This window comes from Rhinichthys klamathensis, unplaced genomic scaffold, assembly GCF_029890125.1.
Source record: "Rhinichthys klamathensis goyatoka isolate OS25496 unplaced genomic scaffold, OSU_Roscu_1.1 h1tg000050l_1, whole genome shotgun sequence".
NCBI lineage: Eukaryota > Metazoa > Chordata > Actinopteri > Cypriniformes > Leuciscidae > Rhinichthys > Rhinichthys klamathensis.
This window is the reverse complement of record NW_026606596.1, coordinates 2,111,169-2,131,950: the sequence shown is the minus strand read 5'-3', so window position 1 is coordinate 2,131,950 and position 20,782 is coordinate 2,111,169. Positions and strand designations below refer to the sequence as shown.

General features: G+C 37.1%; 1 protein-coding gene across 5 annotated transcripts in view; it reads right to left on the bottom strand.

The window, feature by feature from the left end:
* grik1a (glutamate receptor, ionotropic, kainate 1a) overlaps positions 1 to 16,734 on the bottom strand; it is an 88,279-nt gene extending 71,545 nt beyond the window's left edge. For all 5 annotated transcript variants that reach the window (XM_056247716.1, XM_056247718.1, XM_056247719.1 and 2 more), the window contains exon 1: positions 16,190 to 16,734. In XM_056247716.1, coding sequence (XP_056103691.1) covers positions 16,190 to 16,313 — 124 coding nt within the window. In that variant the 5' untranslated portion in view covers positions 16,314 to 16,734. The remainder of the gene's footprint in view (positions 1 to 16,189) is intronic.
* Positions 16,735 to 20,782: the final 4,048 nt, after the last annotated feature.

The following is a 20,782-nucleotide window of genomic DNA, read 5'->3' as shown; positions in this document are numbered from 1 at the left end:
AACGAAAAATATCAGGAAGGCTATTCCAGAGCTTCGGAGCTAAATGTGAAAATGCTCTCCATCCTTTGGTGGATCTGGATATCCTAGGAATGACCAGAAGCCTCGAATTTAGTGATCTTAAAGAGCGCGATGGATTATAGGGCGATAGAAGATCCGTTAAATAGACTGGAGCTAAACCATTCAGAGCTTTATAAGTCAAAAGCAATACCTTGTAATTAATACGGAACTTTATAGGTAACCAATGAAGTGATGATAGAATCGGTGTTATATGATCATATTTTCTTGATCTAGTAAGAACTCTAGCGGCTGCATTTTGGACTAACTGTAGCTTGTTTATTGAAGATGCAGGACAACCAGCTAATAAAGCATTACAGTAATCTAGTCTCGAGGTCATGAATGCATGAACTAACTTTTCTGCATCAGAGACTGATAGCATATTACGTAGCTTAGCAATGTTTCTAAGGTGGAAAAAGGCTGTTTTTGTAACATATGAAATATGCTTTTCAAAAGACAGGTTGCAGTCTAATGTAACACCCAGGTCTTTTACTGTAGCGGATAAAGTAACAGGGCATCCTAATATGTTAAAGTCGTGCTGTGAAAGGTTTTGTGGACGGTTTTTAGAACCGATAAGTATTACCTCTGTCTTGTCTGGATTTAATAAAAGAAAATTACGCGTCATCCAATCTTTTATATCTTTAACACAATCTGTCAATTTGGATAATTTAGCGTATTCATCTGGCCGTGATGAAATATATATTTGAGTGTCATCGGCATAACAATGGAAACTAATTCCATGTTTCCTTGGAATATTACCAAGTGGCAGCATATATATTGAGAATAATAAAGGGCGTAACACAGATCCCTGCGGCACTCCATAGTTTGCCGAAGTTATGATCGATTTTTCTCCATTTAAGTAGACGAAATGGTAGCGGTCAGATATGACCTGAACCAGCTTAATGCTTGTCCTTGAACACCAATGTAATTTTGTAGTCGATCTAAGAGTATTGTGTGATCTATAGAATCGAACGCAGCACTAAGATCAAGTAAAACTAGTACTGAGATACAGCCTTGGTCCGAAGCTAAAAGTAAATCATTTGTGATTCTAACAAGCGCAGTTTCAGTGCTATGATGTGGCCTGAATCCAGACTAAACCTTTTCATAGATGTCGTGTTCTTGCAAGAAAGAGCCGAGTTGAGCGGACACAACTTTTTCTAATATTTTTGACATGAATGGAAGATTTGAGATGGGTCTGTAATTTGCTAGGTTATTTTGATCTAATTGTGGTTTCTTAAAGGGTTAGTTCACCCAAAAATGAAAATTAAGTCATTAATTACTCACCCCCATGCTGTACCAACCCCGTAAGACCTTCGTTCATATTCGGAACACAAATGAAGATATTTTTGATTAAATCTGAGAGGTGGATCACTGCTACATAGGCTGCCAAAGGGAATGATACTTGACGGCCCAGAAAGTCATTAAAGAAAATTTTTAAATATTTCATGTGCCTACAGTGGCTCCACTATAAGTTTATCAAGCGACGAGAATACTTTTTGTGCGGAAAAACAAACAAAAATAACGACTTTATTCGACTATTCCATTGCTTCCTTGTGGGCCTGAGACGAGAGTTCAAGAGATTTCCACGACGCATGCGCGAGAACTGAAATTCTTCTTCTACTACTATGTACAGCACGCGTCTTCCTCTGCTTGTAAGACGCATAGACAGTAAAAGAAATGGACAGAGCGATCTCATTGGAACTCAGTTGAGACAGTTGAAGCACACTTTTAGCGATTTTTGAGAACTTCCGTTCCTGACGCGCAGACTCAGACCGACTCAAACTAAGCTTGATGACGTGAGCAACCTGTCTGACAGACGTTACTCTTCTAGTAGCTGTGCGTGAAAACTGCCAACGTTAATCTTGCAGAGACGGGGAACTTGAGCAAAGAGTTCTTTGGCGTGAGTGAGCAGGAGTAAGAATTCCGTTGCTTTTATGGACTCATTATCTATGGGCTTCTCCCTTGACGGGACGTCCCCCCGATTGCCTGCGAGCTTCTCCTCCTGTCTGTACGGTAACTTCTGTACAGCGCGACAGAGAGTCGAGTGGTTATGACGCAATCGTTAGCCTATTTTTACTAAATCTGTTTCTACGGGGCCATAGTGTAACATAGAAGGTAATGGAGCCCTTTATACATTGTCGTGTTTCTTTAGAAATAAATAATGGACAAATGGAGTCTTTAAACGCCTCAGATGTAAAGTTATTCGCTGTCAAAGTGACGCAAAAATGAATGGGAGTCAATGGAAATGCTAACACAAGTGAAGTTCTGCTACAACATGGCGGCACCCGGCCGGCTTCAACTTCCGGTCGATGGATTACCCCCTTGGTAAGACGCGCGCTGTGTAGTGTGTAGTAGAAGAAGAATGTCAGTTCTCGCGCATGCGTCCTGGAAATCTCTTGAACTCTCGTCTCAGACCCACAAGGAAGCAATGGAATAGTCGAATAAAGTCGTTATTTTTGTTTGTTTTTCCGCACAAAAAGTATTCTCGTCGCTTGATAAACTTATAGTGGAGCCACTGTAGGCACATGAAATATTTAAACATTTTCTTTAATGACTTTCTGGGCCTTCAAGTATCATTCCCTTTGGCAGCCTATGTAGCAGTGATCCAGCTCTCAGATTTAATCAAAAATATCTTCATTTGTGTTCCGAAGATGAACGAAGGTCTTACGGGGTTGGTACAGCATGGGGGTGAGTAATTAATGACTTAATTTTCATTTTTGGGTGAACTAACCCTTTAATAAGACGTTTTATAACTGCCAGCTTGAACGTTCTTGGAACATGACCTAAAGATAAAGATGAGTTAATAATATTGAGAAGAGGCTCTTCCACTATAGGTGACACTTCATTCAATAGTTTAGTTGGTATAGGATCTAATAAACATTTTGTTGTTTTAGATGAAGTGATAAGTTTATTTAACTCTTTTTGTTCTATGGTTGTAAAGCATTGTAATTGTTCTTGCGGGGTGATAATTGCGGCTGAATTATAAGGCGCGAGCAAAGATTGAGCGTTTACGATTGTGATTCTGATGCTTTCAATTTTCTCGGTGAAGAAGTTCATGAAATCATTACTACTAAACTGTAACAAGGTATTTTGTTCAGACGACATCTGTTTATTTGTTAGTCTAGCCACGGTATTAAATAAGTATACTTGTAAGTTTTCTTTAAGTGAACATAACATCATACTTATAGTTTATTTATATATTATTTTTGTACTTTAAGTATACAACTATGTTCCTATTTAGGTATGCATTATTTATACTTGAAATATAACTGTACTTTTTATTGTAGCTTCATGCATCCTTTTTTATAAACACTTGAATCTGGGTAAGTTTCATTAAAAAAAGCAACCTTTTAAACAAAAAGCTGAGAAAATCGCTTTTTTGAACCGGATCGGATTCATAATCAGAACATAACACAGATTTATGTTAGATAGATTTTCGAGTAGATCGAATTCATCAACACCCACAAAACTTTACAGTCGTTACCCCTTCCTGGGTCGACATTTCATTCGGTGACGTTAGGCAGTTTATATGCTGTTTAATGTTTGATGATCACAATGTTTTACATTTACATAAGCAATCTTCTATCTGCTTCTTCACCTGTGTTTTGATCCGGAGATTTTGTACTAGAAGATGTGTAATAGCGCCCCTACCATATAACGGTGAAAACATATATAGGCGGAAAATTCAGTCAAAGGTGAGGAGCGAGTAAAGTAGATTTGAAGAAAATTCCTAAGTAGGCCTACACTACCAGTGGACTAGCTAGCCTACACAAACATTCAGATAATCAGAGTTAGGTATACATATCTGTTTTCTTTATAAATCAATATTTTCAAACAATGTAAGTTTATAAGACAGTATGTTAAACTATGTGAAAATATGATTTAATAGGCTACTCAATCAAAACTACAACAAGCCAAGAATACTTAGAATACTTCATAATACTTAAGTATATCTCGATCACTTAGTACAAGTATTGGCCAAATATACTTTTTCTGTCAGTATAAATCAAGTATACTTAAGTGCAATTTTAAGTACATAAAAAGAAGACTAAAAGTATACTTTCTTGTTTTTTTAGTTTAAAAGAAGTACTAATAGCATACTTCAATAAACTTATTTTTCGTATGGGTTTATTTCTTAAATTTTTCTAATGTGTTTTCCCCCCACTACTTTAAAGTGTTGTTACTGACAAAGCTTCACCATACAGGCCCGATCGTGAAATTTTGTTACCAATTATTAGCTGTTGTATCCAATAGTACTCAGCTGCAGACCCACATATGGCACTGTCACAGCAGGATCAGGCCAGCACTCTCATCGATATTTTATCACTGCCCTAGTTCAATCTATAGTCTGCCAGACAGTATACAGCACATCCTCCTCAAAATATTCTCACAGTGGATAATTCATTAATGCAGTTCATGGTACTTTAATGTAGAACATGTCCTATACCTCCCAGAATGTGACATACGCAGTATGCAGTGCCTTCTCTCTAGCTTTGATCAACAGACAGCTCAAAGGCTCCCAGAGTTGGTAAGCAATTGGTAAGGTTTTAGCAGAAAACACAAACTCCAGTGGTTGGCAAAAAGTATGGACTAAAAAAAGTAGTAGTTTCTATATATCATGTTTTCAATCGTTTACCACTGATCCCCAAATAGCCTATGCAAGGGATCTTAAATTTAAAGTCAAAAATCAAAATGGACAGGTCTTATTTTTTATGGAATATTGTCGTATTCATTTTAAATTATTTATCTGTGCATGCTGGCTTAAAAAGGCAGCTTTATAAGTTAATGTATAAAGACCCAATTTATAATGTGAAATTTTTTTATAATATTAATATTAGATATATGTGTAAAATAATGTTTGGAAATTATTTAGTTTCTATTTCATCAACCTACACCACTAATCACCTAATCTACTCACTATAGTACTGTATTGTTAAATTATTTTAATCAATTAAATTTTTTTATTTTATTTATTAAATTTATTATTTAATTAATACATTTATTAACTTTAATGTTTTAATAATTGTTTTTATTTTAATAATTTTCTTTATCAAGATTGAAAAGATATCAAAGATATAGCCTACCAAAGATATCAAAGTACAGAAAGACTAAAAGAAACTTTTAAAGGCCTAATTTGACTGTCAACGAACCCTTGAGTGGAAATATTTGCTTCAGAGTTTTTTCTTTTTTCATTAAAATTCTGCACACATGAACAAAAATGGTGCAGAGGTTAGGCAGTTTTTACATTTAAATTGATGTAAATTAGCTGAATTATGGGTAATTGTCGCCATTCCCAGACTGTGTTACTGGATGCATTGTCTTTTTGCCTTTTAGCTCACAAACCCTTTGTGCCTCTTTCTTATTTTTGCACATGTATTCATTCTCATTTTCCTCAGGAACTGGTTGATAAAGGAAACAGTAGGACTTTTCATTCATAAAATAATGGAGATTTTTAGCTAATAGCTGTAATATATACCCTGATGAAGCATGTGTGCAATTCAATTGCTAAGATTTCTCAACTTTTCTTAACATTTTACCAAAATTAACATCTCAAAGGCCTTTTGGAGATTATGAATGCAGCCCTGAAATGCTGCTGGACTTTAAGTGCCTTCATTTTTTTCCCCTCCAAATATTGAGCTCAACGAACTTTAGAATATTCAACTCTGAGACAACAAAACAAAATGTCATTGAAAGTGACGTAAAGGCTGCATCTAAAACACTCTCTGAATACGTACTTTTGTACGTACTTACTTTGAGACCATTCTTTTTTTATTATGAATCCCGTCATTAAATTTGTCATGTTGTCATTGTCATGTGACCTACAGCATCAGTTGTGCTGCTTCACTGCCATTTACAAATCATCTCCTGTGGGACTGGATGTGCACTTTAAAATCATGCCGGAAGTAGTAGGTCATCAGGGTATTTTTTGCCTACTGCTTTATACTGTAAATTCGGACATACTCTTTTCACATACTATATAGTAGTGAAGTATGCATATTTGGATGCAGCCCGAGTCTTTTGATGCACAATAAGCAGATGATTGTGCATGCATAAGTGTTTGGTGACTGTTTTGAGTGCATCTGACCTTGTAATGCCATGAAGGATCTCAAACTTTGCTCTGTGCGTTCAGCCGGTACTGTTTTTCATTTTCCCCTGGATCATTCCGGGAGATGTTCAGTTGAGGCTTTTCAATGCTACATATCTGTCAACTCTAACTTTATATCATTGTCCTCAACCACGCTGCTTATATTCTGACATAACGCTCTGCACAACAATACAGTAAGAACAAACTGAATTCTCAGAATGGATGTGTTTTCATCCAGTATTGTTTTTTGGGCAAAAGAACAACCAAATTCAGCAGTTTAAAGCAAATATTTCACAAAGGCAGAGGGTAGAACTGGGCTGATTTATATGATGTACTGTAGTATGATTAAAATCAATATTTAATGTTGATGAGTTTCCCTTTGCTCCACTCACTGTAGTCAAATTTGAGTCAGACAAGTATAATTAGTCATGGGGAGTTCAAGTTAAAGGTGCACTTAGTAAATTTCTGTCAGGACCACTATCGTCAAATACGATTGACAATTAGCATACAGTTTGGATTGGCGGTATGGGTCTGTTCTGGGCGAGAACTCCCTGCGCATCCATGCAGCCTAGCATGGATAAGAGCAGGGAGAGCAGCAATAACCCCCCTTAGGGTAAACACAACAGAACCAACATGAATGTATTGCAGATATCATTAATTCAAGATTTTAAAATACAACATAATTCGGGAATTTATTCTGATTCAATTTATTCTGATTCAAATGCCAAATGCTGGCGAGAGGAGGAGCTGGGGAGGGAGGAGGTAATAGCTCCTAAGAAACACGATAGCTGCTGATAATACTGAAGGAGCTTATATGTATACAGTGATAGGCGTCGTATTCCTATAGGTAGACATGGATCAGCTGAGAGTCAGCTAACATGACCTGCCAGAACTGACGCTACGCTTGATTTTTGTTCAATTTGAACATCACGGTTGTATTGGACACCTAATGGCCTGGATGCATGAAGTGTGTTTACTAACTGTTAAACTGTTTATCTCTTTTTGATCCTTTTCGTCTGTTTATCTCAGTCTCATGCTGCATTGCACTGTGACCGCTAGCTGTCACACTGTGTTTTGGATGATCACAGAGGCATTTCGTGTGCCATGGATTGTTTTATCATCCTAGTAAAAACAGCCAATTTGGATTTAATTTTTCCACTTGATTTGCTTGTTTTGTTTAGAGCACTGGCTGTAAGAACTAACGTAAATTACATGACACGACTCGTGATCTTAACATGGCAGGTGTCACGGATTGTGCTGGTATAATACACACAAAGATTAAGATATTAGGCAGTCTTTTTAATAAATCCACAGGGTAATCCGAAACACATCCAACATAGATGAGACCCGACAAGAACGTGGTTCTACCCATCGATTATTGATTAGATGGAGGCAGATCCGAATGACCAGAGAGAAGTCTGACGTTTCACCGGAAGATTGAATGATTTAAAAAAAAAAAAAAAAAAAAAAAATGAATTGTTCATAATACGATCAATAACATAACATACACTGGGAATTTTTTTGTGTGTAAATTTTATGGATTTACTTGCATGTAAACGGCAAGTAATATTAAATTAAACATGAAATTGTTAAGCAGAAAGACTGAAATTTTTTATTTTCTTGTTTAAAGTCCCCCTGTAGTCAATTGTATCCCTTAAAACTGGGAATGTGAAAAATGTTTTCATGCCTTAAAATAGCTTGAATGGCTTTTATGTAAAGCTGTTGAGTGCACCTTTAAATTACTTAATTTATATAATACGTTCTGTCATATTACTTTCGTTAAACAATTTGCTGCTGTGGCTTGTACGATGAAATGCTTGTACGATTTTCCACATTTGTAAGTCACTTTGGATAAAATCATCTATGAATAAATGTAATGTACACACAGTTGAGTTCTTGATTAATCATGCATATAGAACCTTCTAATGCACAAATGAGCAACAACCAATGCAAGCATGCACACATACAAACACATACACAAACCTGCACATAAGCCACTGCCGAATAACTCAGATCATCTCGGACACAGTCTTTGTCTTTCTGTCTCTGACCTTCTTTTCAACATTTCGGTCACTGTCAGTCTATGTATTCCACACACTCATAAAGACATCACAATGATTTCAGCAAACACACAGGCCAAATGCATCATCAAAGAAAAAACCTTCTCTCTCATTCAAATTCATGAAATCTTGTTCAAACACATCCCTTCTGACAAACACAAGAAAACACAAAGGGATAAGGAGTCAGCATGCATACCAATGCTCTAGCAGAGAAAGAGCGAGATACATTAGCTATTCTCCACTCTCTCCGCCACTGTGATCGAACTCTTTGATTTTCTCATGGGGATCATCCTAAACGCTCGAGTTCATTCACTGTAATTTCAAGCTCAATCTATAAGAGGTTCAGTAAGTATTTTTAGATGCAAATATTTACAACCAACTTTATTTGTTAATTGACAAATACTTTGCAGAGTGTTCAAATAGATGCACAGAGGCATGCAAACCAGCTCCTAATTCACCATGTCCGTACAGACTTTTAGGGAAATTCTGCTGACCGTCAAAGACCAGTGCCATTTCACAGTCCTGAACATACATCTGAGGCCACGTGGATCCAAATCTAAAAGGATTAATTTCCACTCATGGCCTGTGAAATACTTCCATCAGCACTGCACATTTCCTCAGTCAACACTGTGAGAGCGCAGATTATTTTAAACCACTCACAGGAATGAGCTGATGCAGCTTAATATTAACAAGATTTTAAAAACAGTAATTCATACAGGGTTGGACAGTAATTATAAGATTTATAAAGATCTTAAACAAGAACGTGTGCAAAATAGTTCGGTCCAAAACTAACAAAATTGCTGTCATGCAGTCACAAAATCTGTGCTAGCAACCAATGGGATGACAAATGGCATCCGCAGACATCCTTTGTAGGACACATTTATGATTTATTTTTTGTGAAGATGAGAAAACAAATTTAGTTTGCTTTTCCTTCATGCTAATAGAAACCTGTAAATGGCTGTATCACGTGGCATTGATGCATGCATCATGTAAACGTAAAAAGGTTTCCAGTTATTGTGCCATTGTAGAAATGCAAGGATTAATTAAAGCCATGATTCATTTATTTGGTGACCGAAAGTGCCTGATAGTATATGATTACTGTCCTAGACAAAGCAAACAGTATTGAGCTGATCATGTGATCTTAAAAATGGCAACTGCCATGAGATGGACCCACTCCACGTAAATTAAAACAGCTTTTATTAGGTCATTGATATGGATATGTGTTTTAAAATGTTCTAATAATAATTGATTATTTACCATTTAAAACTACCAACGTAAAACTTTTTAATGATGGAAAATACATTACCAAAAATGTCTGATAAAATATGGGTTACCTAAAGCAAGTAGTATTCAGCTGGTCATCTAAAAATGGCAGCTGCCATGAGATGGACCCACTCCTTGTAAATTAAAACAGCTTTTATTAGGCCGTTATATTTAATTTAACTTTTGGTAAACTTTACTGAAAATCTTTATATATAATGCATTATAAAAGTATTTTAATGCATTAATTATGTACTGAGGGAGTCAGACAGACAGCCAAATTGTTTACATTGTTTTTTATCTCCAGCTTGAAGTTAATAAAACATTTTTTTAGAGTGTACAATGCAGACCTTTTTTGATTTTTTGACTACAGAGACATAGGTCTTAGCACCTAATTAGCTGGGAGAGCGTGGTGAGTTCTCTGATTAATGCATTAATTATGCATTGTAATAATGCATTTTATGGGCTCATGAATAATTGTAACCACAACAGTTATAATACACTACAATACGTATCTATTCATTATTACACCTTTAGAAAGTATAATGCATTAAAACACATGGCAAACAACGAATTTCAGATGCTACAAGGAATCTGCAAATATTATAATGCATTATGCCTTTGGTTACAATTATTTGGAAAGCTATAATGCATTAGAACAAACATTATACCTTTATAATGCAAAGGCTTTACGTAAAGTATTATCAAACTTATTTTTTAATAAATACATTTTATTTAAAGGGTTAGTTACCCAAAAAATGAAAATTATGTCATTAAAGGACTCACCCTCATGTCGTTCCAAGCCCGTAAGACCTCCGTTCATCTTCGGAACACAGTTTAAGATATTTTAGATTTAGTCCGAGAGCTTTCTGTCCCTCCATTGAACATGTAGGCTATGTAGTGTACGGTATACTGTCCTTGTCCAGAAAGGAAAAAGACATCATCAAAGTAGTCCATGTGACATCAGTGAGTTAGTTAGAATGTTTTGAAGCATCGAAAATACATTTTGGTCCAAAAATAACAAAAACTACGACTTTATTCAGCATTGTATTGTCTTCCGGTTCTGTTGTCAATCCGCGTTCAGTGCCGCTGCTGACGTAAGACGCTGCTGACGTGTTATCTGGTGCGCCCGAGCTTCGTTTACAGTCTGAGGGAGACGCACGCTGTAAACAAAACAATCTTCGCAAACATGTCTAAGGATTTCGACACAGAGGAAGACTTGCATTTTTTTGCCCAGCCATATTTATTTGAACCCGAATACACGGACGCACCAGACACACGTCAGCAGCGTCTTACGTCAGCAGCGTCACTGCGGACTCGTGAACGCGGATTGACAACAGAACCGGAAGACAATACAATGCTGAATAAAGTCGTAGTTTTTGTTATTTTTGGACCAAAATGTATTTTCGATGCTTCAAAACATTCTAACTAACCCACTGATGTCACATGGACTACTTTGATGATGTCTTTTTCCTTTCTGGACAAGGACAGTATACCGTACATACCAGGGATGGAAATTAACTTTTTTTGTCCACCTGCCACTGTGGCTGGTGAGACAGACAGACAGACAGCCACTGTGGCTGGTGAGACAGACAGACAGATTCCAAAATCTACCAGCCACTCAAAGCGAGTTTACCAGCATTTGGCGGGTGCTAATTTCCATCCCTGGTAATGGTAAATGGACTGCATTTATATAGCGCTTTCACAGACCCAATGGCCACCAAAGTGCTTTACATATTGCCTCACATTCACCCACTCACTCATTCATACACCGACGGCGGTGTCAGCCATGCAAGGCACCATCCAGCTCGTCGGGAGCAGCTGGGGTTAGGTGTCTTGCTCATGGACACCTCGACACTGGGTCAGGTGGAACCGGGGATTGAACCACCAACCTTCTGGTTTGTAGACAACCTACATGAACCACTGAGCCACTGCCGCCCCCAGGTACATGGTACATACATGTTCAATGGAGGAACAGAAAGCTCTAGGACTAAATCTAAAATATCTTAAACTGTGTTCCGAAGATGAACGGATGTATTACGGGCTTGGAACGACATGAGGGTGAGTCATTAATGACATCATTTTCATTTTTGGGTGAACTAAGTTCTAACCCTTTAATGAAAATATATATTTTTTTTTTTTTACATTTACATATATTTCTTCTCTGAATACAGGGATACAATTAATATAGAGGCAAATGAAAATTAAAATGAGTTGTTTTAAAAAGCAAATCTTGTTTCCTTGTGTATCATCCATCCAACATCTATTTTTAATCTTTGCTCAACATATGTGAAACAGAAACTATAGCTGTACACTGACATACAATGTTGACATGAACATTTGTGAAAAGCCAAGGAACATCAGTGTATCAACTCAACTGAGGCTCACTGTTATGCAAACTAATCCCACCATTATTGCATGTCTCCAGTGGCGTGCGCTTTGTAACATGCCAATCATAACATTCAGATGACAGATGGCAGGTGGATGCTGTATTTTTGAAAGCACATAGGGACAGTGTCTCCAGCCTGACATACAATGTCCTATCAAATTCATGTGTATGTGTAAGGGTGTGTATATCTAATAATATGATTCACTGCTCCGGTGCACATCCATCTTAAAGACAGAACACTGTGTTCAAGGCGACAAAACATCTGTAAACCTACAATATCTGATAAACTTTGACAAATGACTCAGATAATAAGGGTCCACAATGGTGTGCTCTAAACAAGTCCCCTCAGGGACAGAACTGATGAAATACCTGTGGAATCAATAGGGCAGTTAGGAGGTTAGATCAGGAGGCTAAATAACTCTTTCACACACAAGTATACCAGGGCTCTAGAGTGCGACCAATTTGGTCGCATATGCGACCAAAATTTGTAAGGGTGCGACTACATTTTTTCCAAGGTCGCACCGGTGCACCTAACGTCCTCGCGTCCGCTGCCAAGTTTCCACGAGCGAAGCGCTTGTTCTCCTTTGTCGGAACTCACAGCACACTCATGGTTGGATCATATCGTGGTCTAAACCAATCAGAGACAGAGATAGGGCGGGTCTTTGCCTCTGATTGGCTGTGGTAGGCCTACACTGCTCCGTGCTGTGTGACTGAAATTGCGACCTGAGCACCAGAGAATCAGTTACGGCAATCAGCATCAGCAAAAGAAACGCAAGAAAACAGACGACGAACAATGAAAAGAAATAGACCCATAGAGTTTTCTCTTTTAGAAAAGTAGGCCTGTTTCCCCCAACACTCTGCCCGGTACGGATGGGTACCGAAACCCGGTATTCAACTTCTGAAAGACCGCTGTATCGATCAGCTCGGACGTGATCGGTTCTGATGTGGGTAACTTACTGGAGAAATTAAGAAAATACACATACTATTTATTATTACTATAAAGACGTTATTTAAAAAAAGAATTTATCTTGCGAGCCTTTTCTGTGTATAATAATATTACACCATTTTTGCTATTCGCAGTCAGAGAGAGAGAGAGAGAGAGAGAGAGAGAGAGAGAGAGAGAGAGAGAGAGAGAGAGAGAGAGAGAGAGAGAGAGAGAGAGAGAGATCTCTCACGCGGAGCCACAGCGCGCAAAACACGACAGCTCTGCTTAATGAGTGACGACGCAGAACTAAACATTCAAACGTAGCCTGGTTACACTTTAGGTCTGTGATATTAGTCTGATTTTGTTTTAGATTTCGGCTTCCAAAGATTATAAAAAAATATATTGAGGTAAAACCATTAAAAACTACAGACACATTCGGTCTGGCGCAGCTTCCTTCCATTCGCAGCAGTGCGCTGTCACTTCTCCCTAAAACTCAAACTTAACGACAGAATCAGCTCGTGATTGTTGTAAAATGCAGTCCAGCTACTGTTACTAAATTGTAAAAAGAGCTATTAAAAGCACAAAAGTCTGCACAAGAGATGCTGTTCCCAAGGCGACGCGCGCTCTAAAAACAGAACGTAACGAGACAAGCAAATTATACTTTGGGTTTCATGTGCGTGTCTAAACTATCAAATGTACACAAAAATATGTCAAAATGACCGGCTTGTATTCACAGCTCTTGAATTAATAACTTCAGCTTTAATAAGCATTATCTATCTATGATAAAATATGCAGTGTTATTTTACATTAGATTACTTTATTAGTTTTCTTTTTAGACCATACTTGAACAGTAGCTAATGTTAGTAGACCTTCCTGAAATTAAAGCACTGTGTAGGCCTATATAATGTGCATCTTTGTTTAATTGTTTATCTTTGTTTATAAAACAAAAAGAACCGATAAGAATACTGTTGAAGTACCGGATCGCTAAGGAGTATCGGTAGTAATACCGTTAAAACCTTATGGATACCCATCCCTACTCCCCGGTCAATGCTCCGACAACAGCCCAGACATGGAGCTACTTCAGCCACCCGTCTCCCCAGTCCCTGTAAGATGCCAAGCCCTGGTCCTTCCTCGGTGAGCCTACCGAGCCTGAGCTAGAGACTCAAAATAGTTAGTTTGGCAGCTCAGTGAAGCACAAAAAAAATGTTTGTATACAATATAATTGTGCTTCAAATTAAAAAAAAGTATTTACCTACACCTTATTCTTGTTTAAAATCATTTACATAATATATATGCATTTATATGGAGCATGATAAAAAGCTGAGCTTGAAATTGTGGCGTTAAAGGCGACGCGAGCCGAGGAAACATTTGGGTGCACCTAAATTTTGTGCTGGTGCACCTAAATAAAAAAGTTAGGCGCACCAGTGCAACCAAGGCAAAAAGTTAGTCTGGAGCCCTGTATACATCCTAGGAAAAATGACCAACATTACGAGTGGATCGTTGCAGTAAACCTAAATTGAGATCATTTCATTGTAGTTTATATATGGATGGATGGATGATGCAGGCTTTTTTTTTAACATCAACACTGTAGGTTGACATATACAGAAAGAGAACGTGTTTGTAAACCTTTTGTTTTAACTAATTCATTGTAAATGGTCCAGTGGTGTGCCTATATCAGACTACAGTTTGAACAGACTGTTATCTAAAAATGAATAATAACTTTAATAAAATAATCATTCCTTTAATAAATTAATAATACTATGTATGTATGTGTTTGAGTAAAATCTACATTTTTGTTTTATTCTATTAACTACTGACAACATTTCTTCCCAATTTTAAGAAAGAACAGCATTTATTTGCAGAAAATGGCAACTGGTTTAAATCACAAAAAAAGATCCCATGTTTTTAAACAACACAATACTAATGTCTTTACTTAAGAAATTAATATTTGATTTATTTACAATCACAGCTTTCATGTGTCTTGCTCTACCAGTCTTGCACATTGCTGTTTGGTCACTTTATGCTACTCCGGGCACAAATATTCAAGCAGTTTGATGGCTTGTGACCTTCCATTTTTCTCTTCATCATATTCCAGAGGTTTTCGGTGGGGTTCAGGTGTGGAGATTGGGCTGGCCATGACATGGTCTTGGTCTGGTGGTTCTCCATCCACACTTTTATTGGCCTGGCTGTGTGGCAAGGAGCATTGTCCCGTGGGAAAGAGTTGGGGAATATTGTCCGAGCAGAAGGGAGGAATTTTGTTCTACCAGGATAACCTTGTACGTGGCTTGAGTCATGAATCCTTAATAAAGACAATATTTTTACTTGAAATTTGGAAGAAATGTTGTTAAAAAATAATATATAAAAAATATTTTTACTTAAACACACACATAAATATTAACTACAGAGAAACTACTAATTTTGCAGTGGTATCTTAATTTTTCCAGAACTGTATATATATATAGTATTTCCAGCTTTGTTTCACAATCTATCCCACAGAAGCAATACGCCAAGATTTCTGTTTCAACTGAAGTCCCATCTTTTGGAGAGGAGCATCAAATCAAGTCTTGGGTAGGAAAGAGGATTAATGTAGGTTGTTAAAACTGCTTTGGGGATTTACTGTGATGGCAAAGTCAGACAGCAGCAATAATCATACAGTACTGTTCTCTGTGTGACTACAGCAGGCTTAATCTCAATAACACATATGAGGGCAGACAGTGATCAAATCTCTCAAATCACATTTTAGTGATGATGATGCTGATGGTTTAATATTAAACATAATACTTTCAAGATGGCCCGTCAACGACACTTCTTATGTCAGGAAAGGCCATCACATACAGAACGGACTTTAAGAAACCTATCTTTGTTAATTATTTCATCCAATTTCATCCCAAAAAGTTTTAACGTCTGAGTTCTGGAACAAAACATTGTTATAGTAGCTATATGACAATGTTGATGATTTCAATGAATACGTAGGCTATTTCTTACTAAGTCTGATCATTACGACGAAGGTGAATCAATCAAAGTTAACTTTAGCTGGAAGTAACATTATTCAAGACCATAACGCCAAAACAATCTGTTACCTTAAATTATGTTTAGCCTATCTCTGTAAAGCTGCTTTGAAACAATTCATTGTTAAAAGCGCTATATAAATGAAGATGACTTGACTTGACTTGACTTCTATAGGCTATGCATGCAGATACAACAACTGCACAATACTTAGATGTAACAAAAATAAATAGAAGATGAAGATATTTTGAAACAAGCGATAACAAAACACTTTCACAAGTCGATTAAGCAGTGACGTGACAAAAAAGACCCACGGTGCCGAGCACCGAAAGTTTATAAATTAACAAGTAACGTTAACTGCAGGTGACAAAGTTACAACAATGAACGTGACATGATAGACAATCACTTACCGATTCGTATGACCTGTTGGTCACTATGGTAAAACTTTGACATCAAGTAAAAAAGGAAAAATAACAGTCTTTTGCGCTTATCCATGGCTTTGTAATCAAAATGGGTAAAAATAAAAAACTTCATGTCATAAAACTGGATTCAGGGAATCGTAGCGCGCGCTCATCAACCATTCACCTCCCATCGCGCGCAATGGAAACAGCTCCTCGAAAAAGCCAGTTATTGCCTAAAAAACAACACATTATCATCCTTTACCGGAAAATCCACGATGTAATAGAGTCTTCAAGATATTTCAGGTAAGATTTTGTGCTGATATCCTCCGTTCATCGCTTCAAATACTTAGCACACCGCACGCGCATTGCGAGGATAGTAAAGTGCGCGTGCCAATGGCAGACACATGATCCAGACGCAGGATTAAAGCAAAATCTGTTCAGGGTTTTGGCTTTCTTCACGGTGTTATCTTCTTTTTTTAAGTCCGCACAGACTATTTTCCAGGGTCTTAAATTCTTTTCCCCTCCAAATAGCCACATTGAGACAATCCGTTTGAGGTAAAAAGTGAGCTGAATATGCTGTCATGGGGAGTTAAATAGTTGCTCTCATTCACTTCATGTTAAAAAAAATATATGAGAGTCCTCATAATTATAGTGACGATGTTTTGTTCGCACGAAATGTTTTGAACCGATTCTTGATGTAATGGACTCAGTCGAAACGATTCGATAACCGTTTGTAGAACACTCGACTGAAAGGGATTTGTTTAGGAGCGAGCAAAAGCCTACTGTGAAAAATGGAACACATGTTAAGTAAACATATTATTAGGCTACTATTAGGATCTTCTTCTTCTTATTATTGTTAATAATAATAATGATAATAATTACATGTTAGTAATAATATTGTTCGCCTATTACTAACTAAAATGTTGGAACAGTAATCACATTTAACATAATCTAGACCTACATTGTGAAAACGTAGTGATAATCATCAAAAATCAAACGTAATACATCTGGAAACACTTGAATGACTTGACTTTGGTCTTGTTCATTGGAACGAACCGATTCGGTAAATTGAATTGGACCAAAAGCTGACTTTCTTTTTGCTAAATGGTGGAGCAACGCCACCTGTTGGGCAAATCCTAGCCCCTATGGCAAAGGAAGAATCTGTAGACAGATGTTATTTGACTAAATTAAACATAATAATTAAACATGAAATTAAACCATGATGCGAAGTCTTCAGTTGTGGGCTTGTGGCACACATTAAAGTATACTTTCAGTCTTTATTTTCCTTATTTATAAGTGAATTAAAAAAAGACAATGTTTAATGGATAGTTCACCCAAAAAAGAAAATGTTGTCATTACTTACCCACCCTCAAGTTGTTCCAAACCTGTATAAGTTTCTTTCTTCTGTTGAACACAAAAGAAAATATTAAAATAAAAGAATATTGGTTCTCCAGAGAGTTAATGGCACACATTGGCTATAGGAAAACATAATACTATGGAATGCAGTGGGTGCGGTCAACTGTCTGGTTACCAACATTCTTTAAAATATCTTCTTTTGTGTTCAACAGAAGAAAAAAACTCATACTGGTTTTGGAACAACATGAGGGTAAGTAAATGATGACAGAATTTACATTTTTGGGTGAACTATCCCTTTAAAAAAGACTACTGTCACCAACTCATCCCTTTTTACAATTCACTACTCCATGCATTTCCATGAGAGTCTAGGCTGGCTGAGCTAAACAGTGTGTTCAAACTTATGTCGCTGTGGCTGGAGGACTCAGCAATGGTGGTTTCTTCTCCTGCCCTGCCGAGGGGGCCAGAACAACACTGCAACAGCCCAGCCATGCATAGCAAACACGAGGCCAGCCAGCCTACAAACAGAGCCTCCCCATGTGGAACCGAATGGAGCTCAGACCATGATCGGCATGGAAGATGCTGAGTGCCGTCCAGGACACAGAGATGAGAGTAGTAAGTGAAGCGAGCAGTGCAGGTGCAAACAGGCCGCTCCAACCAGGCAACACCTGGCACTGTCGGGACGGGTGCACTGAATGCTCACGAGTGAACTGACCCATGCAGCCGCAGCCAGAACCAAAGAGAGAGTTATAAAGTAACAAGCTGACCACAGGGCTGGATCTAAATAGGCTTTGCATGTTAATGAACTGGCATTATGGCTAAAAGAACATTTAGTCCATAGTCCTTCATATTCTGCACATGATTCAGAGCGTACAGTCAGTTTCCACCTCGGTAGTCCTATGATCACGGCTACACAGAGAAAGCCAAAAGAAGCACAAATCAAAGCTATTATATCCAACACAGAGGATTCTTCCTTTCCTCAGTCTGAGGAATGTTTCATCTGTGTGATTCAACGACTCATCCATGAATTCTTAATATTGATGGTCAGCTGTGGCAGGTAGGAGAGAAGTAAAGTAGAATTTCAATTTCAATTCTGGAGCATTTCAAATAATGCACGGTTGCGTTTCTTGACAGATTTATGATTTATTATTTATTATAATTGACTAGTCAGCAGCAGTGTGTGGAAAGAATAGAAATACATTAGACTAGAGTTTGTTTTTTACAATCATTAGGACACATTTCTCAATACTTTGGTCATTTTTTCCTAAACCCTTCACACAGTTCTCTTAACCAAATCTCAGCTCGGCACAGCAGTTCATTTCACATTCAAAATGCACCAAAACACTTCATTCATGTCTCAAATCAACTCATTCTTCTATAAGACTAGCAAAGATTGTCATCCAAGTGTCACTAATAATTAAACAACGACCTAAAATACACTAACAACAAGAATGGCAGCCATCTATCTGCTGTTTAGAATCGACTGCAGTATATTACATAGTCCATGTTTACATTAGTGTACAAAATTATTCCTAATTGTTTTCTTTTGTATAGATAATAGGTAATGAAATTGAAAGACTAACACCTGTGTAGGCGTTCAGCTACATCTAATAGTTTTGATAGTATTTCATTTTTTTAGATTGAGAATATATTTCAATGTTGCATTAGTGTAGAAATGTAGCAAATTGCTGTCTTATTCAATGTTGTATTATGAAAAGTATGTAAACTTGCAAATTGGCCTGTATAGGTAGAGTGTTTGTCTATAAGTGAGAAATGTATTCATGTAATTTGAAAGATGCATTCTGTGCCAAAGCAGTGATAAATGATACACAGATTAGCCCACATAGACTGATGTTGTGATATTGAGAAATGGGTCCTAGTGATAGTAAAAAAAAAAAAAAAAAAAAAGGTTTAAATGTTACAAAATCACATTCTAAAAGCCAGTTCAGTCACTATACAAATAACTTTGCAACCCATAATAAACCAGTTCAATGATCAGGAAGTCCAACTAGCTGGTAAAAACCTTACAATTCAAGCACATTTAGTATTTTAGCTAACTAAACATAATTTAAAACTCATCACAGTGGATAACATTTCTCCAAGACACTGCATGGAATCAGAGCTGGACTGAGAAGGGCCATAGGAGTGTTAGTTTATCAGTGTACATTTTCTAAATTTACGTCATTATGTGAAACAACTGTCCCTTAGTTTGTTGTTGTGATAACCTTCTTCTTCCCTCAGGCTCTTATGGTCTGACATCTACCTGAAATAGAAATGTGATGTGCTATTTAGCAAATGGCACATATGATTTATTTTTCCTTTGATGGATCTCACGGTAGATAACTGGTTATAGGAGTGTTTTATTTACAGTAAACACTTGTAAATGATGTTTCATTTCCTAAATAAAAAATGTTTTTCTCTACAGCAGAGCAGAAAATGATTTCCTAATGTTATGGTGCATTTGATGTTTTAACTGCTGCCCAGATGAATATGATAAAATCTGTAGTAAAGGACAGGTCTATAAAGTTGAGAAAACACCTTTTTACATTTAAGAGCGATTGAGCCAAAGACCAAACTAATATGGGTCCCACTTTATATAAGTTGTTTTTTACTATATGCATCAAATAATAATAAAACAAAATAATAAAAATTGTTGAATGAATGAATGAGGCATTTATATAGCGCTTTCATATGCACTACACTGTAAAAAATTGCTGTAGTTTTTACAGTAAATATTTACAATAGACTACTGTATTTTAACATTTACAGTATTTTTTCCATTTTGCTGTATTTTGCCATGTGGGCGCGTGCGTATTGGTGTGAATTTTAGAGGTCCAATAAGATACTGTGATAGACCACTGTTATTGCATGTTCCTATGACTTCTGGAAACATGATTATGCAGTAAATGCTACTGGATATCATGCATACCATTGTAATTTTTAAAATAATTTTTTTTAAAGAAGAAAAAAAAGGTTGCAAAATGTTATGAGCTTCACAAATCAATAACACTAAAGTAATAGTCAACTGTAATAAATACAGCGTTTTTAGCGAATTGTTTACACCTTTTAGACTCTGACATTTGATTATATAACGTACAGCAAGTAGTTTAAAACTGTTGGCTTTTAAAATCGGCGTAGCGCAGTGCGTGTGATGTCATTTCGTCAATCGTCATCTTCAGTGGACATCTTGGCAGTTGGGACTTTCCACGCGCTGCATCATCGACACTCAATTTTCGCGCTCACCTCATG